The 26,757-nt window shown below is 40.4% G+C and overlaps 1 protein-coding gene across 1 annotated transcript in view; it reads right to left on the bottom strand.

The window, feature by feature from the left end:
• The window catches only part of SGCZ (sarcoglycan zeta), an 848,489-nt gene that overhangs the window by 182,718 nt on the left and 639,014 nt on the right, over positions 1–26,757 (bottom strand). The window contains exon 3 of the mRNA XM_084625690.1: positions 26,600–26,701. Coding sequence (XP_084481816.1) covers positions 26,600–26,701 — 102 coding nt within the window. The remainder of the gene's footprint in view (positions 1–26,599; positions 26,702–26,757) is intronic.

The raw sequence follows: 26,757 nt of genomic DNA, 5'->3' as shown, positions 1-26,757 counted from the left end.
TGCCCATCTTTGCACAAAAGTGAAGGACAGAGAAAAAGATTTAGCCTGTTGCTTCTAGAAGAGGTCCTGCTAGCTCATGTATGAGGCATTTTGGTATTGGGCCATCAGTACTCAGCCACCGTCTATAGTCTATGCAAAAACAGAGTTTCAATTTTCAAAAGACAGAACCAAGGTAGGTTATTTTTCCTAATTTTAAGTATAATGAAAATGTTGCATAATGCTCATCTCAGTCAACAAATTTTTCCTGCTTTGTATAAAATTATTAGTTTTAATTACTTTCAAAACACAATTCTCTTAATATGCACGATCCACACTGTGGTAGCAGAATTTGCGTTCTGGGGGGAGGCATCGGATCTTCAGCTAGCGTTAGTCCATATAAAGCAGTTTCTAGGAAGACCTTTTTTCCATCTGTGTCTGAAGCAGGATCTTAGGAGATATTCTTTCTATTGCAGACACTGCCGTTCTCATTCTATATAACTTACCTAAGAACCAAATTCGGTCACTCATGTTGAAGAATCCATGGGACTACTCATGGAATAAGCATTACTATTACTATTCAACAGGAGTAATGTTGTGGAAAAATCTAAATCGGGGTGGGCAAACTTTTTGACCTGAAGGCCACATCTGGGGGGCGGGGGGGAATTGTATGCAGGGCCATGAATGTAGGGCTAGGGCAGGGGAGTGGGGTGTGGGAGGGGGTGCGGTGTACAGGAAGAGGTTCTGGGCAAATGGTTGGGGTGCAGGGTCAGGAGTGGGGCTCATGGCAGGGGATTGGGATGCAGGGTGTGTCAGGGGGCTAGGGGTACAGGAGGGGTTCAGGGTGCCAGTGGCGTGCAGCCAGGCTACCTGCCTGCCCTGGCCCCGCGCTGCTCCCAGAAGTGGCCAGCATGTCCAGCAGCAGCTCCTGGGGGTGGGGTGGGGTGGGGCAGGCAGTTCTGCTGCATGCTGCCTTCTCCTGTGGGTACCACCCCCACAGCTCCCATTGGCCGCGGTTCCCCATTCCTGGCCAATGAGAGCTGGGGGGGCACTCTGCCCTCCCCTGCCCCCCAAGGGGCTACAGGGACATGGTGCTGGCCGCTTCTGGGAGTGGCGCAGGGCCAGAGCAGGCAGGGAGCCTGCCTTAGCCCGCTGCACCATGGGGCTGGGAATCCTGTGGGCCAGATTGAAAGCCCTGATCTAAACAATACAGCTGAGAAAACAAATATGGAGCATATTGTGGCCCAGAAGAACAGATCCATACATCATATTCAGAGTCAGAGATAAAGGGTTGGTTGTGTGACTTGTCCAGAACCTGTGCAATGTATCCTCTGCTGTTATATCTATAAGAGTAAAATTGACATTTCTCTTACTGTATAGTAGTGGGGGATACAAATGTGGTATATCTAATACCTTGTGAACAAAATCTGGGCCTGGATCTTTGGTGTGGTGTGATTTTTACTAAAATATTTCTCAAAATGGATTTTGTTTAATTGTAGAATGTGCAATTTTCCCATGAGACTCATGAAACTAGGGTACATGGTTGCTGCTCCAGAAAGCTGATTAACTAGCTGTGTCAGTTTTCTGGCTCAGCTAATCAGGGGGACTAATTACCCAAAAATTAGGGACTCTTTTCCTCCAGAGTTTTGGAGTTAATTGGATTCCACAGAAATCAATGGAAAAGAAAGGTAATCCATGGATTTTAAAAGAAACATGCAATTCATCAGGTGCCAACATGGAATTCAGTAAGCGTTAAAACTAAAAATACAACTAATTCTTCCTTCATGGATTTTTGATCTATATTTCTGATCCAGCTAGTTAAAGCCTTGTTGTTCTCTCTAGACTCTCACTCTAGACTTCATTAAAATAACATTTTCTTTTGTTTTCCTCCTTGTCGCTTGCTGCTATGCACTGCACACAGCATTCTCTATCATGAAGTCATTGGACTGATACAGTACCAGTAAACTGTAAGGTGCAATCCTGCAAACTTTGAAAACAACTATCGGCACTTGCTTTGCAAAAAAAAAAGCAAATCCAAGTCAGCAGATATGAATGAGTCCTGTAACTCCTCTAGCTCAAGAGAGCCTCCCAACTTCAGAGTAAGTGCACAGATGTTCATCTTATGAAACTAATGCTAACACTCCAGGACAAATGTGGTAATATGCTCAGCTGTTTCCCTATAAAACTTTTGCTTTCCCTGTGAGTTTTCTTTATCCCAGCTCACTTATGGCTTCAATCACGGGTATGCAACAGTAATTTTTCATAGTACCATTTCTCTGGATTTTGTTTATTTAAATAATTTCCACTTGACTTCCTCTGAAATCTTACTCTCATAGTCCCAATGCTATGGGACAGAACAAATAATACACTAAAAAAAGCAAAAAGATATACAAATGTATGTGTAAAAGATGGACTTTAATATTAATCAATTAAGTAAGAATTCATTGGTACTGAGAAAAATACACCTGAGGATCTGCCCTGGAGGCACTTACAACCTCCCAGCCCCACCCTAACACATTCTTGGCATTTGATCTAGTGTCATATTATTAATTAAAAAAAGAAAAGGAGTACTTTGGCACCTTAGAGACTAACCAATTTATTTGAGCATAAGCTTTCGTGAGCTACAGCTCACTTCATCGGATGCATACTGTGGAAACTGCAGAAGACATTATATACACAGAGACCATGAAACAATACCTCCTCCCACCCCACTCTCCTGCTGGTAATAGTTCATCCAAAGTGACCACTCTCCTTACAATGTGTATGATAATCAAGGTGGGCCATTTCCAGCATAAATCCAGGGTTTAACAAGAACGTCTGGGGGGGTGGGGGAGTAGGAAGAAACAAGGGGAAATAGGCTACCTTGCATAATGACTTAGCCACTCCCAGTCTCTATTTAAGCCTAAATTAATAGTATCCAATTTGCAAATGAATTCCAATTCAGCAGTTTCTCGCTAGAGTCTAGATTTGAAGTACTTTTGTTGTTTGTTTGTTGTGTTTGTTTGTTGTTTGTTTTGCCTACAGACAGCCCCCCAACCTGAAGCAAATACTCACCAACAACCACATACCACACAACAGAACCACTAACCCAGGAACCTATCCTTGCAACAAAGCCCGTTGCCAACTGTGCCCACATATCTATTCAGGGGACACCATCACAGGGCCTAATAACATCAGCCACACTATCAGAGGCTCGTTCACCTGCACATCCACCAATGTGATATATGCCATCATGTGCCAGCAATGCCCCTCTGCCATGTACAGTGGTCAAACTGGACAGTCTCTACGTAAAAGAATAAATGGACACAAATCAGATGTCAAGAATTATAATATCCATAAACCAGTCGGAGAACACTTCAATCTCTCTGGTCACGCAATTACAGACATGAAGGTCGCTATCTGTAGTCTGTAGTCAAGGACTGGCCTGTCTCCCAAGATTTGTGAGAGTGTTGGGTCATCCTTCAGGATAGGTTGTAGATCCTTAATAATGCGTTGGAGGGGTTTTAGTTGGGGGCTGAAGGTGATGGCTAGTGGCGTTCTGTCATTTTCTTTGTTAGGCCTGTCCTGTAGTAGGTGACTTCAGGGAACTCTTCTGGCTCTATCAATCTGTTTCTTCACTTCCACAGGTGGGTATTGTAGTTGTAAGAATGCTTGATAGAGATCTTGTAGGTGTTTGTCTCTGTCTGAGGGGTTGGAGCAAATGCAGTTGTATCGCAGAGCTTGGCTGTAGACGATGGATCGTGTGGTGTGGTCAGGGTGAAAGCTGGAGGCATGTAGGTAGGAATAGTGGTCAGTAGGTTTCTGGTATAGGGTGGTGTTTATGTGACCATTGTTTATTAGCACTGTAGTGTCCAGGAAGTGGATCTCTTGTGTGGACTGGACCAGGCTGAGGTTGATGGTGGGATGGAAATTGTTGAAATCATGGTGGAATTCCTCAAGGGCTTCTTTTCCATGGGTCCAGATGATGAAGATGTCATCAATATAGCGCAAGTAGAGTAGGGGCGTTAGGGGACGAGAGCTGAGGAAGCGTTGTTCTAAATCAGGCATAAAAATGTTGGCATACTGTGTGGCCATGCGGGTACCCATAGCAGTGCCGCTGATCTGAAGCTATACGTTGTCCCCAAATGTAAAACAGTTATGGGTGAAGTGAGCTGTAGCTCACGAAAGCTTATGCTCAAATAAATTGGTTAGTCTCTAAGGTGTCACAGTCTCTAAGGTGCCACAAGTACTCCTTTTCTTTTTGCGAATACAGACTAACATGGCTGTTATTCTGAAACCTGATACTATTAATTGCATTTCAGTGGCACTCATCACTAAATTATTCTTGAATAAGGACTGCATGACCAGACCCAAAGTAGGACACAAGGAACAGAGCTTAAAGTACTGGAAGTAGATTCTGTCTCAAACTATGATAAATCTTGTCCTCAGAGAACCCTAAAAATCAGGTGTGGAAGGGTGTTTGTAATTGAATAGAATAAGTTATATTTAAGAAACATTTTAACTTCCTGATGCAATTTTTCAAAATTACTTTTAAATGTACTTGTAATAAATGCATTTTACACTCATTTCCAAAGCAACGTCTTGTCTGTGTCTCTACTTAGAACAAAATAGAGTTCAAAATCATTTGGTTTGTACAGGCTGGCTCCTGGCAATGCTTAAGGTTGCCAACTTTCTAACTGCACAAAACTGAACAGCTTGCCCTGCCAATTCTTCAAGTCTACCCTCCCCCGTTCACTCCATCCCCGCTCCCTCGGATGCTTGCTTTCCATCACCCTCACTCACGCTCTCATTTTCACTGGGCTGGGGCAAGGGTACAGGCTCTAGGCTGGGGCCAAGGGGTTTGGAGTGGGCTCTAATATTCGGAATCTGGAAGGTGGTCCAGGCTCTGGGCTGGGGCCAGCAATGCGGAGTTCAGGGTGCAGGAGGGGGATCCAGGCTGGGGAAGGGGGGGTTCAGATTGTAAGTGGGGGATCCAGGCTGAGGCACAGGGTTGGGGAGCAGGAGGAAGGGAGGACTCTGGGTGCGGGAGGAGGCTCCAGGCTGGGGATGAGGGGTTCGGGGTGCAGGAGGAGGCTCCAGGTTGGGGATGAGGGGTTCGGAGTGTGGGAGGGGGTTCTGAGCTAGGACAGGGGGTTTGGGCTTTGGGAGCGAGTTTGCGTGCCGGATGGGACTCAGGGACGGGGACAGAGAGGGGGTGCAGGGAGAAGGTTCTAGGCGGTGCTCAGCTCTGGCGGCTCCCCGGAAGCAGCAACATGTCCCTTGCTCCTAGGCAGAAGCGCAGCCAGGCAACTCTGTGATGCCTCCGCTGCAGGTGCTGCCCCCACAGATCCCATTGGCCATGGGAGCCAGCGCTCAGGGCAGGGGCAGCACATGGAGCTCCCATGGCCATTCCTCTTCATAGGAGCCAAGGGACATGTCGCTGCTTCCAGGGAGCTATGCAGAGCCAGGTAGGGAACGTGCCAATCCCGCACCAACCTGACTTTTAATAGCCCGTCAGTGGTACTGCCTGGAGCTGCCAGGATCCCTTATCCACCGGGTGTTTCGGTTGAAACCCGGACACCTGGCAACCCTAGTGATGCTGAATGTGCTAGCAAGCATTTAATTTAAGGTTAATATTATTTGTTCTTATCACTATTGAATGCAGCACAATCACAGAAATTGCACTGTCACTGTTCTGGGAAAACCATGTTTGTCCCCAAATATTCTCAAAAGAATTAAGCTCAAAGCTGCTTAGTGCAGAAATGTTAACATTTGCATAGAAATTCTCCTTTACATGGCACTTGTGTTAAAAAAGAAAAATCAGTAGTGCTTGCTATATGGAAACATATTATTTATTAAGCACAGTTCTTGGTTCTGTATAGACATACCACAGAGAAAGAAAGTTCCTGCTCTATAAAGTTTACCACTGAAGTCAAATACAACCAATAAAGTTTAAGTGCCTAACGCACGAGGAGATGGCTCATCCTGGAAGAGTGGCGACTCTGTTTTACACCTATAAAGGGTGATTACTACAGGAAGACATTTTGAAAGCCTGAGGTAAGGAGGTATTGCATGAACAATATTTTAAGTATCTATGTGTAGTAAAGGCCGGTGATAATTTTCCCTATACTAATTACAGTAGGAGAAAATACTAAGGGTGGGAAATATAGTCTTTGGTTTTAAGAAGCATATTCTTTATTTAGCCAAAAAGAACCTTTGCTGTTTGGACCCTGTTATCACAATAATCCACATACTTTACAGATTAATACAACGATCTTTGATACAACACAGATCATTTCCTTTTCACTGCTGAGGAAAGACGTTTGGAATTTAGTTAGTACTAGTATTGCTGCAGCTTCTGAAATTTGAACATTTTTATACTAAGCAGCTTTGATAGGAAAGAGGGCTGCAGGCACAAAACATGTAAAAGTTCCATTACTAGAGGGATGGGAAACTCTTTTGGGGTACAGCAAGATATTGAACCAGGTATTGTCAAAACTGAAAATTCCTTCGCTGATGATCACCTGCTTAGGGAACCAGATGGTTATCCTAACTTGATTTATTCCATACAATAAGCTAGGTACTGTAAATTCAACAGGTATGTCTGGTATAAAGGTTGAAATGTGTTTGGAAGGCTCCAAGTCCTTAACCTTAGCCCAGATCATTTCCAAATATTGCTAGCTGAATGCAGACATAGTGAGTGAACTGACTAGAGCTGAAATTAGTTACACTAGAAATGTGTTAACATGTGGAACAGGTGGACAACAATAAAAAAATGTTTAAAAGTCTGATGCAGGAAAAGCTAGAGGAGATGGAAATCAGTATGGCATTCAGAGTTTTTGAGGATAGAGAAAATACGAAAAAATCTCAAAGATGGAAGGAAACAATATTATAAATAAAAAGAAGAGGTGGTTGCACTAATCACCTATAGTACAGGAACAAGTGATTTGTTCAGAGAAGAGCTGGATGGTACAGTTATGAGAGATATTTTCTCATATAGGGCTAAATTTTATGATTAGGCAAAGCCCTGTATTGGGTGGGGAGTATTGAACTGTTCTGCAGAAGAAAAGGTGGGTGAGGAAATATCTATTATTGGACCAACTTTTGTTAGTGAGAGACAAGTTTCTGAGCCACACAGAGCTCTGTCTCTCTAATATCTGGGGAGCTACATGGTTACAACTATACTGCATGTACTGCAGAAGGCCATTTTAGGAAGGCCTTGTGTTTGGGGCAGGCTCCAACTTGGTCTGCAGCACGCCTGAAGGGCTAAAACCTTAACTTAAAATAATTTCCTGGTCTAAGTGCTAGAGAAGCCAACTAGGGGGGGAGCTTTTCTTGACCGGCTTCTCACAAACTGGGAAGAATTAGTGGGGGAAGCGAAAGTGGATGGGAAGCTGGGAGGCAGTGACCATGAGTTGGTTGAGTTCAGGATCCTGACACAGGGAAGAAAGGTAAGCAGCAGGATACGGACCCTGGACTTCAGGAAAGCAGACTTCGACTCCCTCAGGGAACGGATGGGTAGGATCCCCTGGGGGACTAACATGAAGGGGAAAGGAGTCCAGCAGAGCTGGCTGTATTTCAAGGAATCCCTGTTGAGGTTACAGGGACAAACCATCCCGATGTGTAGCAAGAATAGTAAATATGAAAGGCGACCAGCTTGGCTTAACGGTGAAGTCCTAGCAGATCTTAAACATTAAAAAGAAGCTTACAAGAAGTGGAAGGTTGGACATATGACCAGGGAAGAGTATAAAAATATTGCTCGGGCATGTAGGAATGAAATTAGGAGGGCCAAATCGCACCTGGAGCTGCAGCTAGCAAGAGATGTCAAGAGTAACAAGTAGGGTTTCTTCAGGTATGTTGGCAACAAGAAGAAAGCCAAAGAAAGTGTGGGCCCCTTACTGAATGAGGGAGGCAACCTAGTGACAGAAGATGTGGAAAAAGCTAATGTACTCACTGCTTTTTTTGCCTGTGTCTTCACTAACAAGGTCAGCTCCCAGACTGCTGCACTGGGCATCACAGCATGGGGAGTAGATGGCCAGCTCTCTGTGGAGAAAGAGGTGGTTAGGGACTATTTAGAAAAGCTGGACGTGCACAAGTCCATGGGGCCGGACACGTTGCATCTGAGAGTGCTAAAGGAATTGGCGGCTGTGATTGCAGAGCCATTGGCCATTATCTTTGAAAACTCGTGGCGAACGGGGGAAGTCCCGGATGACTGGAAAAAGGCTAATGTAGTGCCAATCTTTAAAAAAGGGAAGAAGGAGGATTCTGGGAACTACAGGCCAGTCTGCCTCACCTCAGTCCCCGGAAAAATCATGGAGCAGGTCCTCAAGGAATCAATCCTGAAGCACTTCATGGGAGGAAAGTGATCAGGAACAGTCAGCATGGATTCACCAAGGGAAGGTCATGCCTGACTAATCTAATCGCCTTCTATGATGAGATTACTGGTTCTGTGGATGAAGGGAAAGCAGTGGATGTATTGTTTCTTGACTTTAGCAAAGCTTTTGACACGGTCTCCCACAGTATTCTTGTCAGCAAGTTAAAGAAGTATGGGCTGGATGAATGCACTATAAGGTGGGTGGAAAGTTGGCTAGATTGTTGGGCTCAACGGGTAGTGACCAATGGCTCCATGTCTAGTTGGCAGCCGGTGTCAAGTGGAGTGCCCCAGGGGTCGGTTCTGGGGCCGGTTTTGTTCAATATCTTCATAAATGATCTGGAGGATGGTGTGGATTGCACCCTCAGCAAATTTGCGGATGACACTAAACAAGGAGGAGTGGTAGATACGCTGGAGGGTAGGGATAGGATACAGAGGGACCTAGACAAATTGGAGGATTGGGCCAAAAGAAATCTGATGAGGCTCAATAAGGATAAGTGCAGGGCCCTGCACTTAGGATGGAAGAACCCAATGCACAGCTACAGACTGGGGACCGAATGGCTAGGCAGCAGTTCTGCGGAAAAGGACCTAGGGGTGACAGTGGACGAGAAGCTGGATATGAGTCAGCAGTGTGCCCTTGTTGCCAAGGCGGCCAATGGCATTTTGGGATGTATAAGTAGGGGTATAGCGAGCAGATCGAGGGACGTGATCATTCCCCTCTATTCAACATTGGTGAGGCCTCATCTGGAGTACTGTGTCCAGTTTTGGGCCCCACACTACAAGAAGGATGTGGATAAATTGGAGAGAGTCCAGTGAAGGGCAACAAAAATGACTAGGGGTCTGGAACACATGACTTATGAGGAGAGGCGGAGGGAACTGGGATTGTTTAGTCTATGGAAGAGAAGAATGAGGGGGGATTTGATAGCTGCTTTCAACTACCTGAGAGGTGGTTCCAGAGAGGATGGTTCTAGACTATTCTCAGTGGTAGAAGAGGACAGGACAAGGAGCAATGGTCTAAAGTTGCAGTGGGAGAAGTTTAGGTTGGATATTAGGAAAAACTTTTTCACTAGGAGGGTGGTGAAACACTGGAATGCGTTACCTAGGGAGGTGGTAGAATCTCCTTCCTTAGAAGTTTTTAAGGTCAGGCTTGACAAAGCCCTGGTTGGGATGATTTAATTGGGGATTGGTCCTGCTTTGAGCAGGGGGTTGGACTAGATGACCTCCTGAGGTCCCTTCCAACCCTTATATTCTATGATTCTATGAACTCCTTCTAATCAGACTTATGAATACTATGGGATTTGTTCATAGACATTTTTCCTTCCTCTGTCTGTCCAAAAATATTGTGAGAGCAGCCTTTCAGCATTTCTGCTTGCTGCTGGAATCCATGAGTGCAGACAAAAACAATAGGGAGAAAGTTAGTCAAACACAATAAAGGTTCAGTCTGAGCGTTGAGTAAAGATACAGGATGATTTTTATTTTATGTAAACTGGTTCATCAATCCCTAGAAATAAGATGTGATTTTAGAGAAGATGAACTGAAAACACAAAGATTATGCTAAGATTCGAGTTTGACCGTTCACAAAATCTTTACTGTCCCAAACATACTTTAGAGTTTTGACTTATGTTTATTTCAGTAGATTTTAAATGATCTGGCAGCTTGACTTTTTAAATGTATTGATTATAAATGATTTACATAAAAATATTGTGAAAAAGTATGAAAAATACAAGGTATATTGAAAGCAAAGTTACAACATCAAAGAACTTGCTCTGATAAATTATGCCTATACAACTATACAGTGCTGTTCAATTGTAAATTTGACATGAATTGAAGATTGTCTATGGATTTTGCTAATGGATAAAAACTGAGTTTTGTAAATAAAGAAGTCTCCATTTTACAAAGCTCGAAGTTCAAAATGTCAATAAACTAATTTAAACTTGGTCTCAGAATTAATATTTTATGAACCCCCTTTCCTTCTTAAGCTGAACTTAAAAGTTTGTTCTACGTTTGAACTTATGGGGGGATTTTTATTCCAATCAATGGCTTTGTGGCTGTACATGACTCATTCAGAGATTTCGGTCTTTACCTTAGAGAGAACTAACTCTGAACAGTTACAAAAGCAATATTTTCATTATTTTTCTTTTTGTGTACTTTTCTTTTCCTTCTATCATTTTTTCTTTCTTTTTATATTCTATCATTAAACTTTCTGTTCTCAGGTTTGCCAAAGTGGGAATAGTGTATATGAAGGACCAGAGTTTCTTCACACTAAGAAGCAATTTGTATATCAACATTTTTAGATATAGAATGTTAATTATGTTCTCTGTTTTTAAGAAATGAAATCTCCAAATGTCACATAGCCCTACTTTAGGCACTTTATTAGTTTTACCGTTTCGAGATAATGTTTGTATCTAATGGAGAATCAATCTTTTGAACTTAAAGGAAAACAATTAAAATGCCCTCCATAGGTTACTGAGTTACCTGAAGTCCCATATGTATTTTTGGAAGGGCAATTTATCTGTAATTTGTTAGTAACTAGAGATTTACAATTCTAACAGAGGGTTCTTCCGGAATTTCCCAGTGAGATCCATGGATCTAATGGAAGTGTTCAAGACAATAAAAACTTCTTTTTCTCTTTCCATTATAAAAAGAGAGAATGTAAGATTGTGTCTCAATTCTCTCTAGTTTTTAAAGTTCTCACCTGGGTAGGGGTTTCATGTGAAATGACACTAGTACCTTTTCTTTGTCTAATGCATAAAGGCTGTCATTTTCTTGTTATGGGACTTTTTGTACTCTGTAAATTCTAAACACATTTTAAAACCTATATTAAATTTTCAAGAACATTTTACGTGCCTATAATATACAGTCGTAAGAAGCTCCATTTGTCTCATCAACCCAAGGAACCAGGAATATGGGGCTTGATTCTTCACTTCGATATATAGGTTCTATGCCAATCTAATTCCATAAACTTCAGTAGGATTGTACTGACATAAAGCTAGTATAATAGAGTGGAGAATTACATGCATTAACTTTTTATATTTTGAACCTTTGAACAAAAGCTCAATCTTTCTATGGTGAATGAACACACTACAGACAGAAGTTAAAGTTATTTGTGTTCAACTTCTGTTTGCCATTTTATTTTCCTCCCTCCCATGAATAAACTAATTATAACCAAAATGTTTATGGACTCCAATCCTATTTTACCACTGCACTGATGAAAAGTGCTATATAAGAGCTAGGGTTTTGTCATTTGAGGGCGCTACACAGTGAGTTACGGCGATAGGAAGAGCCAAATGCTAATAACCAACTTCTAGCCAGCAATTCAAACAAACACTCAAATCCCCCCTGGCCCCACCACACCGAAACTTCGCACTCCCATGCAAAATTATGAGAAGAGATTGTATCAAGGCTTCTCCCATACCATGCAACTGAAGGACACAGATTTACCAACTAGAAAGATGTAGAATAATAATCTGATCTCACTGAAGACTGTTTACTGTAGAGTGCACACTGAGCGCTCAGGTCCACAGCTGAATTAAAGGATCATACGACACACACTAACAGTTACATGTTTAAGAAATGTGGACAAAACTAAAATACTAAGGAGGGCAAAACTACAATTCCTGGAATATGATGGCAAAGAGGCCTTCATTCCCTTTCACTCCCAGATGAGATACAGTGACTAGAAGATAAGAATGAAATTCATACTGAACCTGGACAAAAAAGCTGGTCTCCAACCAATCAAGTGGTAACCTCCAAGACTGCTATTTTCAGTGATGGCACCTGGAAATTTTTCTTAACTGTTGTTGAGCTGAAGATTTCATTTAATACAACTTTCCCTGAGAAAACTCATCCTCCCCTCCTTCCCTAAAAAGCCTCACACTTAAATTAAAAATAAGTACAACTCTGGATGAGCTATATGAAGGATCAGATAGATGAAAACGTCATTACTAAATTTAAAAATTTACCCAGCGTTTACCCTTGATGAAGCCAGGGCTACAGGCAGTAGCAGGCAAAGAGGTTGCTGGCACTTCATGACTTGGAGAGGAATTCTCCTCACCCCCACATCCACATTCTCAAAAATCATTCCCATGCCAAGGCCAGCTACTCAGGCTTGGTACAAGAGAGGGTGGATTTAAACCACTGATGATTAGTCAGGGACATTGTTATCACCTAAAACTAAAAGTCAGACATCTGCTTGGATAGACAATAAATCAATGAAATAATAAAAGGATGATTTGAAAACAAAAATGTGTTCAAAATTCAGTTTTACCACTGGATGACCCCATACAGGTTTCAGTGAAGTAAAGCAAATCAAGGACACCGTCGTAAATCAATGTGTCCTTAGGTGCCATTAGATAATGCAGAACAGCCAACTGAATTTCAGAATGGCAGTCACTACACAGACAACCAGCAAAAACAATTGTGACTGGTCCCTTGGCAAAGCTTATGATTAAGACAACATTGTCATGTTCATAGACAATAAACTGACACTGGACTCTCAGTACATTGGAACACCATCATTCTGAGAGCAACAATGAAACAATGACTACTTTATTCTCACCATTAGGCAAATAATCATAAAGGCAAGTAGATTTCAACATTAGGAATTCAGGAGCATTTTAGATTTTATCACACTACACAGGAAGGTAAAATTTGGTCACAGAAATAGACATTGTACTTTACACTGAAAACAATGAAGGGTGGATTCTGCATTCCCTTTGTGCTGCTCAGGTGATGCAAAGATAGCATGGACTAGACACTCCCCCACCCCTTTGACAATTCCCCAGCATATAAGAATCTTCAGTGCCTGTAGATCTCATACCTACACCAAAATAGTCTCCTAGATCCCCCAGCACAAATGGCATGTCTGGGGTGGAGAGGAAGGAGCAGAGAATCTCGCCCTGCATGCATACATGAGAATGCGCTTTGGAAGAAAGCCCACTAAATAAAAAGATAGCTCTTCCAGAACATTAGAGAAAATTATGGACACCTTCTAGGCATGTAGTGTGCAACTGGTAAATAACACAAACATCATCATCATTATACTACTACATTACAAATGGTTTTTGATAACCCAGACTGGAAACAAGCCAATATTTTTCAGTTCTAGTTAAGTTTTAATACAAAATATATTTGATCCCATCCAAGTAATAAATCTTTTGGGGGCAATCAATTTCAGCAACCATGCCACTGTAATATAATCACAAGAACAATGTAATCAAATACCTTCCAAAAGATAAGCAATGATTAAGAAGCTAACAGCCTTGTTACTTCTAGGAACACTAAATTAATCATGTATTTGTTGAATTTATCAAAGCAACATTACCGGTAGAAATGTTCTCTTCTTGACTGCAGAGTTATAGACAGCCAAATGCTACTCTGACATACAAGTGCAGCTTCCACTTACATCAGCGGGAGTTTTGAACATGTATATAAGGGCAGAATTTCCCCTCAAATAGTCACATTATATACGCACTCTTTCAATGTGGTTAACTGTCAGTCATAGTCATCAAAAGTCTCACTTCTTTTACAAGTAGAAATACTGTTACTGTCTATGAAGCCAGTTAAGAACTTGAATCTATGCAAAATATGAGTTTACGTGTGGAAGGAATATTGAAGTTCACCAGGGGCAACAGCTGATATCGCCAAGACCAGAAACAGCTTCTGAATGTAGAAAGATCTCCACCTAGTAATTGAACATATACTCTCTTTCACCTACCTGGGATGGAGTCAGTATTTCCCTCTAAAACCTCTGCTACATGGAGTAGTAGAATTCAAATTGACCATCATGAGGCCCAAAGACAACAGAGGTATAGAAAATAGTACTTAAGAAATACCAGGAATCAGCAAGAAACACTCCTAAAAGTGGCTGAAGCATACCCCAGCATTTCCTGTTTATTCTTTAAATTATGAATTCTCTGTGTATTAGAGGCTGGAGAAACCACAGAAGTTTGGTTTGTGATATGGATGTTACAACTGACCACAAAAAAACAACAATAATCAGAACATGCCAAATCCAACCTTCTGCTCACAGGAAGAATAGGAGGAACTCAGTCCACCCCTTCCAAAGAAAACCTCCAGTTGGGGAGAGGACTCAGACATAACCTCACTGATGAGCAGCTGCTGAAGGGGACAGGATGCCTAAATGCCAACCCTCGAAAGATGAGCTTCTGAACCAGCTTTCCAAAGAGTGAATCTGATCTTATCCCCTCTTTTAAGCTGACTATAAGAGGGTGATACATGTAAGGTAGGGTGGGATGGGTGGAAGAAGGAGCCTATTGCATGCTAGTCGCCGCTAACACTGCCTTGTGTGTGAGCTAGCAGCATTCTTTCTACTACGTTTCATGCGGGAAACACAAGGCTTGAGCGAAAAATCTCGAGTGGATGGAATCTCTAAGGAAGTTCACCTTTCACATGAACCTGAATTTCCAAGAAACATTTCCCCGACTCCCTCCAAGAGCATACTAGTTATTTTAAAATAAAAATATAGATTTTGAACCTAATTAGGTGTTCAACTCTGAGTACAAAAATGCATGATTTTAATAATATGTTGTACATATATTTCATTTGATCAAGATTCTTGATTTTGTGCCTTGTAAACCATTTTTTCTAATAATCTTTTATTGTATTATATACTAATGTGTTCTCTTAGGGCAATCTCTTGAAAGCATGTGATACAGGAACAAAGAGCACTCTTTTGACCCTATTAGCTGGACAGAAAAGATGGAATATGAAGCAATGGATTATAGAATGAAGGAAAACAGTCTCTCTCTCCAAGACAGGCAAGGAGACTGCATTACAGGGGTGCAAATTTGGGCTTCCTTAATGCTTCAGGCAACATTGTATGGGTGAGTGGTAAATAACTAGTCAGGATTAAGGAATTTGGGAGAGTTGCCTGTTACACTTGCAGTATATTTACAACTAATAAACCTCTACAGTGATAGTACAGCTTCGGCAAACTATAATATTTTAACTCAGAAACCTTGAAGTCTCAAATTAGTTAAATCCATTATGAGTTATTTGCAAATCAGCAATTGATCTGTGTGTGATGCTATTTTAATTATCATCTGATGATGGTTACTTGCTAGAATAATAAAAATGATGAGAGCAGAAAGCCATTTAATGGCAAGAAAATTATTTTAAACCATAAACAAACCAGTTTAGGGGAGGGTCATTTGACTGTTCTGGTCCAGACAGACCTTTTGGCAGCTTTTGACACAACTGACCATGGATTGCTGCTTCAGAGATTAAGGGATGCTGCTGTGTGGCGTGAACTTCCCTCCAGTGGTTCAAATCATATTATGGATTGAAGGAGTCAGCTGGCAATAATGGAAAAAGACTTATAATTACCAAGGGATGATTTGCAGTGCACTACAAGGATCAATCATATTACCCTTCTTGTTCAACGTACATATGGGATCTCTTGGTGACAATTTCATAAAACTGTTTGAATGGATACTGCTGATATGGAATTATATATCACTGAATCTATGCAGCCAGCAGGTGCAGTCTCTGTTACAGATGGGACATTTGAAAACAGAGCAGCCTTGTCCCTTGATCCTGGGAAAACAGAAGATTTGCTGCTGGGTAAATCATTCAGAGATAGATTTCCATGAAAAAGATGTGGTCAAAATGATGCCAAAAGTTCTTAACCCACCTATTTGTTGGATGCATTTTGATTTTTTTTTTCAGTAGTTCAATTTGTATAGGCTACACCTATTGATGCTTGTGAACATTTTACAACAGAAACACATGCTTATGGAATCACAAGATTTGATTAGTGTAATTCCCTTTCTGTAACAGATTACAGTATGGCTCCTTCATCACTTGCAGCTAGTTCAGGATGCAAAATTTTACCCAGACATCATTATACAATACTTGCTCCCTTTTCTTTACATTGGCTAAATATACAGCAGTAGATTGGATTCAGGAAGGGGCAGTTAGCGAACCTGGCTGCTGCTCTCTAGGGACCTGTTTGCTATACTCCCTTTGATCACTTCTCTTTCCTATTCCCCTCTAGTCTCTGTGCTGTGAGTTGAAGGGAGCACTTAGGATCGAGGTATGCTGGCTGAATACAGTTTTGTGCCAGTTTGAAACGCAAATCTGGGTCCCCTGCCCCTTGCCATTGTGCAATCACCACTAAGTACTTTTGCAAAGGGACCGTCCTAGCCTTCTCTGAAGCAATCTTATTAATTAGCTACTCCCAGTCTATCCGTCTTGCTTTCAAGTTCCCTAGAGAAATAAAAATGCCAAATTGCTTAACTCTTCCTGCCCTGTGAATGTTCTTCGATGGGTCTTAGTTCACTTTAGCTTTCTGAAAAACTGCAGAACTAGAATTAATTTGCAAACTTGACACAATAAAATTAGGCCTGAATAAAGACGGAGTGGCTGGGTCACTACAAAACGTAATTTTCCCTCTGTTGATACTCACAACTTCTTGTCAACTGTTGGGAATGGGTCTGATTGGATTGGCCTTGTTAGCCACTGACCACCCTGATTGGATTGGCCTTGTTAGCACTGACCCCACACTTGGTAAGGCAACTCCCATTTTTTCATGTGCTGTATATTTATACCTGCCTACTGTATTTTTCACTCCATGTATCTGATGAAGTCAGTTATAGCCCACAAAAGCTTATGCCCAAATAAATTTGTTAGTCTCTAAGGTGCCACAAGGACTCCTCCTTGCTTTTGCTGATTAGGACTAACAAGGTTACCCCTCTGAAACGTATCTGTAAATCCTCCTTTGTTTTGGAGAGGATACCAATGAAATCTACAAAGCTCTAAACAACCTTTGTGCCATCTTTCAAAACCTCAATACTTAAGATATTGGTTCCAGTCAGGAGAGGTCTGGAGTACAATCAAACATAAGAAAAATATTTTACTTTCAACAAGGTTGGGAAAGCTGTCTGCCATACTATTCTTGTTATCCTTCTGTAAATTCATTTTGATTTCAGTTTGATAAGCATGTCACCTTTGCCATACTGGCCTTCAGAGCTTTCAAGTGATCTCACAAACAACTAATCATGTACCTTGCAAGTAATTCAAGTAACCCCCCCAAAATTACCATTACAAGAACCGTCTAATTTCTCATCTAAAACTTTCAAAGCTAATCACCTAAGTACAACAAAATATCCAAGAGATGATGCAAAATATTGTACCACATCCTTCTGCACCTGATAGCAGATTTGCACACCGTTGTCAGTTTTATGACCCTTTTCCAACCATTCTGCAAGTTCCATCCAGTAAAGATGGTCTCCACATATTCCTTCAAACATTCATATTGGCATATTTGCTTGCTATAGTAGAAAGTTTATAGACCCAGTTTTATGGTTCACAGGGAAGAGGAGGAATTTGACTGGAAAAGCAAAAAAGCGAAACAGAACAAGGAGGCAAGAGTTAAACTGTATATCCCAGAGCAGGTAGACAGATTCATGATAGCTCAGCTTGAACTAGCATGTTAAAAATAGTATTGTGGACACCGTGGCAATTGCAGCAGCTCAGACTAGCAGCTTCAGTCCAAGCCCACTGGCCCAACCCCCAACGAGAAGTAAAGTAAAAGACAAAACAAAAACACAAGGCCTTTGATAGCCTGGGCCCCACTCCCCTGTAACTATTTGACACCCCTTTGCATGGCCTGGCTCAATGACTGCTAGAACTCTCCATCAAGGGAGATATTAATGGTTTAGTTAGACCAGAATGAGGCAGAGAATCTGTCCCTCTGTATTTCAGACCTTGCATATCTGTATTCAGACACCAGCAACCATTTAAGAGTCTCACTATCATGACTTCAATCAGTAGGCAAGGAGTAATCTACTACTGTGATGTGCCCTAGGCTGTAGAACTCCCCCCTGAATTTCATCTCACAACTTCTCTCACCAATTAAACAAAAAATTACAATCTTTTTACTCTAAAATATAAGTTCAAAAGATTGACAATTAGTTTGACAACTGCTGGCCTTATCGGAATGGGGTTTTGTCACAGACGCCATAGGCAGCTGAGTTGGAACCATTAGTATCATCCCTCACCTCTTTTCTTTTCCCATTTTCAGCTTTATTGTTAAGCTTTTTTAGAGTGCAGTATTTTATTTCATTTCTTTAATGTCTGTTAAATTGGTTGGAAATAAATAGCTTCCAAACATTTTGACAAGAGTTAGGGGAGATAATGTATACAATTATAACAATTCTCTACACCTAAAGAGAAAAACATACAAATAATGCAGCTTGAAGTATCCCAAAGTTCAGGATATCTAAGAAGAGGAGGATGATTTTGTGTGAAAGGTTCACAGTACATTTTCTTTCACTAAATCAGTACTGCAGTCATAATGCCTCTCATATACTGGAAGTTATTGCACAAAGTCCCAGGAATACTAAGTCAGTTAAAGAAGTTTATGGAAAAAAATGTCAAGAGCAGAGCTGATACACAAGGGAGTTTCGTCTGTGGTAATGAACTTCTTACAGTCTTTCAGAATCTTCTAGCTAGATAAATAAAGTAACTTTCTAAGGCTAAAACTCAAGAAAAAGATCAGATTAGTTGCAGTTAGGGTTTAAGAATGAGGTATCAGTTCAAACAAATGAAAAATGTGTATTTCAAAATCTAGATGTTTTGAATAGAATATTGTATCCATGCTTCCCCGAAACTTTCCTTTCTTCGGGTATCAAGATCCACAAGATGACAGATAAGGCAATATCCATGAAAAAATTCATTGAATTACGTTTGGTGGCCATTGTAATAAATGCAAAATGTACCTATTAATGTGGACCAGAACTGTATGCAACTTCTCTAGGGGAAAGACGGAATGTGAACCCTGGGAAGTGTTATGAATTTCAAATGACTATACTGAACAATTGGCCAGACAAGAATGAAATTTTGGACAAATAACGGGGAATCTCTAGGTAAAGGTGAAAGCAAAAAGTCAACCTTTTGAAGCTATGCCCTGAGGAGAGGACCACTGTCTATTGATTACCTGTTCTCAGCATCACAAGATCAAAGGCCAAAGTGGTATAAAAAAAAGACTAACCTATTCATGGGCATACTTGGTCTGAGCTATGGCTGTTACGAATTTGTAACTACAGGAGAAGCCCCTTTGAGAAATCTGAAGCACTGACTCCTGTCAGAGCTCTTGTTGGAGTTGAGGGTAATATCTGGTAAGCTTATTAGCAGGTGTGTAGGTCCTTTTATTGTTTTTAATATGTTTTCTCTGTAATACTTTTACCTTAATAATAAATGTGCTTGCTTGGAAGGAGCTGAGTGGTAACTCATAACTCTGGGCAATTATCTGGTCATTGCCTTCAACTTCAAAGTACAGATGCTAGTCAGGCAGTCTGGCTTGCTAGGAATTTCACAGTATAGCGAGAAATCTGTGCAGCCTGGAAAAACCCCTGTCAGATGGTAGAGAGACAAGTCTCCACCCAAGAGACATGACAGCTGAGGAACTGGGAGCCTACAGTGGAGGAAGACCAGTGCAGTTGCCCTGAACTGTGACTCACACAGTTCCTACAATGAGTTTTTAAGACTGATTCTATCAGGGAGTGGGTACATCAGAGGGGACAGCACCAGACCTATCAGTCACTGGCTCCTAGGCAAGTTGCACCTATCAGTTATGTAATTTCTACAGCCAAAGTAAATATGAATATTTTGTTTACATTTCTGGGAAGCAAAACTTTGCATAACTAACTAGTGCTACTCCTTTACCATGGTGAAGAATAGGACATCGCTTGAGGAAGACTAATTCCACACTATTTGCTAAGGGTAAATATTTGAGAAAGCCAAATTCCTAGCATCAATATTTCAAATCTCCAAGTGGGCTTTTAAAAAAAAATGGTTAGCATTTGCTTTTCATATTAATTTTTCGCTAGGTGGAAATCCATTTGTTATATGGGTGTAACTCCTAAAATGACAAAAAGCTAAAAATGACCAGGAACTTTAAAAATGAACAGTTACAGAGCATGAATCCCAGTGATGACTGAATCTGGTAATATTCTAAATAAGAAGAACTCTCAGATATCCTTGTAGCGGTTTCCATCACGTCACGCTGACTCAGCAGACATTCTAGGCTTCCGAGTGACACACAGAGGGGCAATCCTAGAATCCTGTTATACAAATATTTCTAAATTAAGTAATTACAAGATATAGAGTAGAGGAGTTAGAATTTGTACAAAACCAAAGTAAATAATCTGCAGTGGGTTTTGGTCAGTGGATTAGTAGACATGATTCCAACACTGGAAGTTCCCTGGCCTCTCCCGAGCTCTTGCCTTAGATATGGAGAGCAACAATGAAACACTGCTTTACAGTGCCCCCAGGTGTGTGCAGCAGTCCCCACGTAACCTCTCTACAGCCTCCCTCTTCTGTGCCGGGAAAACATAGCAGTTGTGCAAAAATATTTTCTGATCTATCAATCGTTTCAGCTCAAGTACTAACAACCAACTTAATTTCACTGCCTACCTGCTTTTAATGGGAAAATAGCAAACTTGATAAAAGAGAAGATATTTGTAGATCAGAACTTTTATGGGTTCCATTTTTAGTAGTATGGAAAATAAATCAGCAACAAAAAAGAGCACGTAAAGTCCTCAGATTCAGTTGTATCTTTTACTCCTTGATGTACATTACTTACATTAATAATAATATTTCACCATGGGTTTATACTATCTTCAAGGAGAAAAAAATGGGGGGGGGGGTTAAAAACCTCATTCTGCTGCTTTATTCTCCTTCTCACATTTTAATGTTTTGTATTCTTAATATAACAGATACACATCTTTTTTTTTTTTCCAAGCAAGCTGTGACACTTATGGATTAAATCACAAGGAAGATGCAAGTGAGTAACCTTACAATTTACAAGTGCAGAATTTCAGGTATGTTCCTTTCAAAAGGTGGCTAAGGTGAAAAACACAACAACTATTCTTAAAGTATTTTCTTCATTTGCACGTGCAAAGCCTATTTCAAGTGGAAACAGAGAAATTTACATATATAGTTTAAATAATAATTCCCCTCTGGGATCTGGAATGAGTATCCAATCAGCTGCTTACATTTGTGCTGTAACTTAGCACCTAAGACAATATTCTGTTCACACTGATGCTATCTGAATTTGATGTTAGTTTATTACAGGAGCTGGATATTATTAAATCTGGAAAATACAAGATAAGATTTCTGGTCTCATTTAAATAGAAAGTTAATCAAAAGGAAGGAAAGACAATAAGTGATAACAGAACCTCTATTATCTCAGTCTAAATGTCAAGTATTGTTTATAAATCACAGTTACTTCTACTTTTCAAGTATCAGAAACGATTGCCAATAATGGGAGATATTAATAAATTTAAGTTTGGGGAACATTTTCAAGACTGTTTCCTACAACATAACACAAATAAAGTCTATTTTATAAAGAACATTAGGAATTTGACGCTGTGAGAATGTGTTTATCGTTTTCCTTTTTATTAACTTTACTAAGTTTACTACAACTGTGATTTGATTTTCCCTGTATATTACCATTTGCTGGCAAAAAGGTCAGAAATCTATGCATACCAGAAAGAAAATTAGTGTATGAGATTCACATGTTCACCATTGTCATGGAAGTCACAGTCTCTGTTTCCCCATCCCACTCCCCAAAAAGGCCAACACTCTCCTAATACAATGTAGTTGAACAGATTTAAATTGTGTTCCACTCTCTTCCTGCCATCAAAAAAATACATCCTAATTTATTACTTTCAAATGGTGGCATTTACTATATCTGTGGCCCAGACAATCAAGCATGATGGTTCTGCATATCTAGGGGAAAGGTCAGCTTGGTAGGAAGGTCCCAAAATAATGCAAATATTTCTCAACAGCTAGTAGAAGAACTAAAAAACCACCATGCATTTCCAGCTTTAGCACAGCTCCAGAAGTATCTTACACACACTCACTCACACTCACTCCACATTTTTACATCCCACAATATTTACTACAGCCTTAGGATTGTAATCAGTCTCCATTATGTTTCAGTGTTAGGGAGTGTTAAGTAAGTACTGGTCCAGAATGTAGGCTCTGTGGCTGAACGGGTGCCCCAAACCTTTGCCAAACAATGCAGCTACAGCTATCCTCTTCCCTTTTTTCTATTTTTTCCAGAGGACTTACGCCCAGGCCTACCTTTCTCCAACCAAGCATCAGCCATTTTATATTTTGACTATTTCATCTCACAGTAGTCCTCTGGGAGACTATCTAGTCTTCCTGGCACACCAATCTTCCATAGGACTTTGCTTATGTAAGCAGCAGCATTGGCCCCATTGAAATTAATGGTAGAACTCCCTTTGACTTCAATGCAGTCAAGATGCCTCCCATTGATTTCAACTGGATTATTTCACATAAGAATGGCCATACTAGGTCAGCTCAATGGTCCACCTAGCCCATTCTCCTATCTTCTGACAGTAGTCAGTGCTAGATGCTTCAGAGGAAATGAACAGAACAGGCAATTATTTAGTGATCCATCACATTGTCCAAACCCAGCTTCTAATAGTCAGAGATTTAGGGATACCCAGAATATGGGATTGTGTCTCTGACCCTCTTAGGTCCATCAAGGGATATGAGTCATGCCCCATCGACTTATCTAAATGTTTTTTGGATCCAGTTATACTTTTGGCCTTCACAACATCCCCTAGCAACAAGTTCCATGGGATGACTGTGCATTGTGTAGAGAAGTACTTCCTTATGGTTGTTTTAAACTTGCTGACTATTAAATTTCATTGGGTGACCCCTGCTTCTCATATTATGCAAAGGAGTAAATAACACTTCCATATTCATGTTCTCCGCACCATTCGTAATTATATAGACCTCTCTTATGCTGTCTCTTTTCTAAGATGACCAGTCAGAGTCCTTTTAATCTCTATTCATATGGAAGCTGTTCCATATCCTAATAAGTTTTACTGCCCTTCTCTGTACTTTTCCCAATTCCATCTGTGTGAGCAAACTCACACTTGCTTAAGCACTTGGCAATAGCAAGGTCTCGGTGGGTAAATACAGTAACATAATTCCCATAAGCCTGATTATTATACATAGCAGTTGGGACGGACAGAATCACAAATATCACACATGGGAAGGAACAGTCATGGCATACTTAATCTGGCATTCTGTGACCGCTTGGAAGGAGCTGCGTTTCCCCTAGTGTAGTTACAAGGATTGCAGAGTTTGGGGAATTTGCAAAACTTCCATAAACACTGCACTTGTAAAGTTTCTATTGGCTGGGTTAGGACATGGATACTTTTAGGAATACTTGAATTTATTTTTTTAGCTTTATTTCAATATGTTCATTAAGTATTCTGCAGCCTTTAAAACAAATCTTCTATTTCATGGATACTTAGAATATTAGTGATTTACTTTGTTACTTCTGGAAATGATAAAAAAAGCTAAAGCTAAGTCAGTGCATCAAATATCATCGAGTTGCAAAGATGCACATGAGACTTTTAGGAAGATTATTTTGAGAGGGACTTTGTGCCTTTCCATAGCATGACACTTTGAAAAAAAATTATTTGAGGGGACAAATTCTACCCAGAGTTGCATGTTCATGTATTAGAGGGCAGAATGTGACCTTAAATGTCTATTCCTTGTAGAAATGGCTAATAAAATATATAGAGGTCATTTTTGTGAGCTTAATCTTTTGGTTGTATCGTGATCTAAATCCAAGTGATGATATTTGCATTTCTAAATATATTCAGCTACCTTGTTACTGAAGGTTTGCTTATAGATGTTACATAAATTACCTTTTCCTATTTTTAGCAAACCTTTCATAAGGAATATTTTTCAAAAGGCAAGCCTTAAAGGAACAAACTGATTGTGAATAGAAAAAAGTCAAAGATGATTATCTATCTAATAAAGTGATCAAAACACAATCACTATTTTGACATATACACAGATTCATAAAAAGAAAAGGAGTACTTGTGGCACCTTAGAGACTAACCAATTTATTTGAGCATAAGCTTTCGTGAGCTACAGCTCACTTCATCGGATGCATACTGTGGAAAGCGTAGAAGATCTTTTTATACACACAAAGCATGAAAAAATACCTCCCCCCCACCCCATTCTCCTGCTGGTAATAGCTTATCTAAAGTGATCACTCTCCTTACAATAAGAAAAGGAGTACTTGTGGCACCTTAGAGACTAACCAATTTATTTGAGCACGAGCTTTCGTGAGCTACAGCTCACTTCATCGGATGCATCCGATGAAGTGAGCTGTAGCTCACAAAAGCTTATGCTCTAATAAATTGGTTAGTCTCTAAGGTGCCACAAGTACTCCTTTTCTTTTTGCGAATACAGACTAACACGGCTGTTACTCTGAAACCTCTCCTTACAATGTGTATGATAATCAAGTTGGGCCACATTGTAAGGAGAGTGATCACTTTAGATAAGCTATTACCAGCAGGAGAGTGGGGTGGGGGGAGGTATTTTTTCATACTTTGTGTGTATAAAAAGATCTTCTACGATTTCCACAGTATGCATCCGATGAAGTGAGCTGTAGCTCACGAAAGCTTATGCTCAAATAAATTGGTTAGTCTCTAAGGTGCCACAAGTACTCCTTTTCTTTTTGCGAATGCAGACTAACACAGCTGTTACTCTGAAACAGATTCATAAAGTGTTACATGATATTTCAGTTGGCAGGCAAACACTCACGACTCTAAATCTTCACCAGTTTTTTTATCTTACAGATAAAGGAGACAGAGCAGTTAATTGTCCATTTCAATTGATTATTTTAAGAACTAAACGTTGTCAGATGTTGGTTGGACTTTCCATTCCCCCCTGGGCCGGCCAAAGACATTCCCTCCGAGACCTCTCTTCATACATGGATACCCAGAAGTTGCCTATTGTCCCTCTGATGTAGTTAGTTACCACTCCTTTAGCTGATAAGTGGGTTCAATCAAAACATCTCTATCCATCATACTGACATCCTGACCTTATCTTTGAGGGTTGGGGGTGGAGGGGGAGAATCAGTGTGACCCCCTATCATCTTTGGAGAGTGTGTTTGTAACATACTTGGTATCGGGGTGTTCTGGTATCACCCTCTGCAATGTGCTTGCCTGAGTGCCACACACATCTTAGGAATGGGTCTATTTTTGCTGTATCAGCCCTGTTTTTGCCAGTTGCTGTGAGCTTGCAGGCAGGCAGGCTCTGACTTCTGCTCACTGCCTGACTTTTGCTAGCTTTGCTTTATATTACAGGGCCTGACTACTACTCCAGTTCAGGTCTCAGGCCTCGTAACAGGACTCTTGCACCAGGCCCCATTTCTCAGGCTCCCTCTACTACACTAAGAATATAATCATGAAGGAAAAATATCAAGGTACTGTACCACTTATAAATTTAGATTTTAAGCTTCGTGTAGCATGTAGTTCTCATGGTACATTTTCAAGCATACATGATTGTTTCTACTGCCTGTGGAGGTCAAAGACTTTTCTGAGGGAGATTTAATAGCGGAAAGACATATTTAATAGCTCTTCATTCCTTTCAACATTTGCAATATGCATATTGAAATTCTCTGTACTTCATTGACTAAAACACATTTTAACATTCCTCTCTGATAGCATTTGTATAGCAGCGAGAACTTAATAGAATTCAAGTACTGCAATTTTTTTTATTTTTAATATATCTAGGAGAGCTACAACCCAGCATGACTCAGTTGAAATGAGCTGCGTTGCACTTTTGAATATATAATGTCTTGATTTAACTATTTTTTCTATAATGGCCTGCTGTTAAGTGATAAAACAATTACATTTTTAGCAATATTACAAATGGGTTGCTTTGAAAAATCTCCATCCTAGTGTACATTATCCAGTTTTAATAAAATTCCCTGTTCCCCATGAAAAAAATTACACTAGCTGAAGCTAGAAGGTACTCAGGTGGAGCTACTTGAGTATATATGAAACTATTCATTCTTTTCATTGCATTTTGCAGAACTTGTATTGCTGGGTTCACATCAAATTAGAAGAATCAAATGTTCCATTCACAGTGCTGAGCTCCATCTCCTGAAGTTTAATGTGCATATTTTGTTTTCCCACATAGATGAGGGATGATGGCACTTTTTAAGTAATAGCACAGGAACAGAAAGTTTCAGAAAACAGTGAATATCTACTTCTTAGATTAAAGCTCATCTTTGGCACTCATGAGCCTTTCTGTGATCTACAGTGATTTCTCCTAAGGTATTCTCAAAGCAAGCCTGCATTGAATGCCAGTTTAGAGGGTGCAGAAATCCTACTCTACGTTTTCAGGGTGAAGAAATTAATTTGAATTAGCTGTAAATAAACCCAAAAGATATCAAGCTCCTACCTTTCGGGAATGTATTTCTTTCACATACAATGGAAGTAGAAATTCAGATATGCCTTCAAGTCGAATTCCTTTTTTGGTGACTCTCAGATTCCCCATTCCATCCTACAAACAACAACAACATATATGTATATATATTTATTTCACTTTTGGAAGTAACC

The sequence above is a fragment of the Lepidochelys olivacea genome (assembly GCF_965140295.1).
Source record: "Lepidochelys olivacea isolate rLepOli2 genome assembly, chromosome: 4".
Lineage (NCBI taxonomy): Eukaryota > Metazoa > Chordata > Testudines > Cheloniidae > Lepidochelys > Lepidochelys olivacea.
The sequence above is the reverse complement of the archived record's forward strand: the minus strand, read 5'-3'. Positions and strand labels throughout refer to the sequence as shown.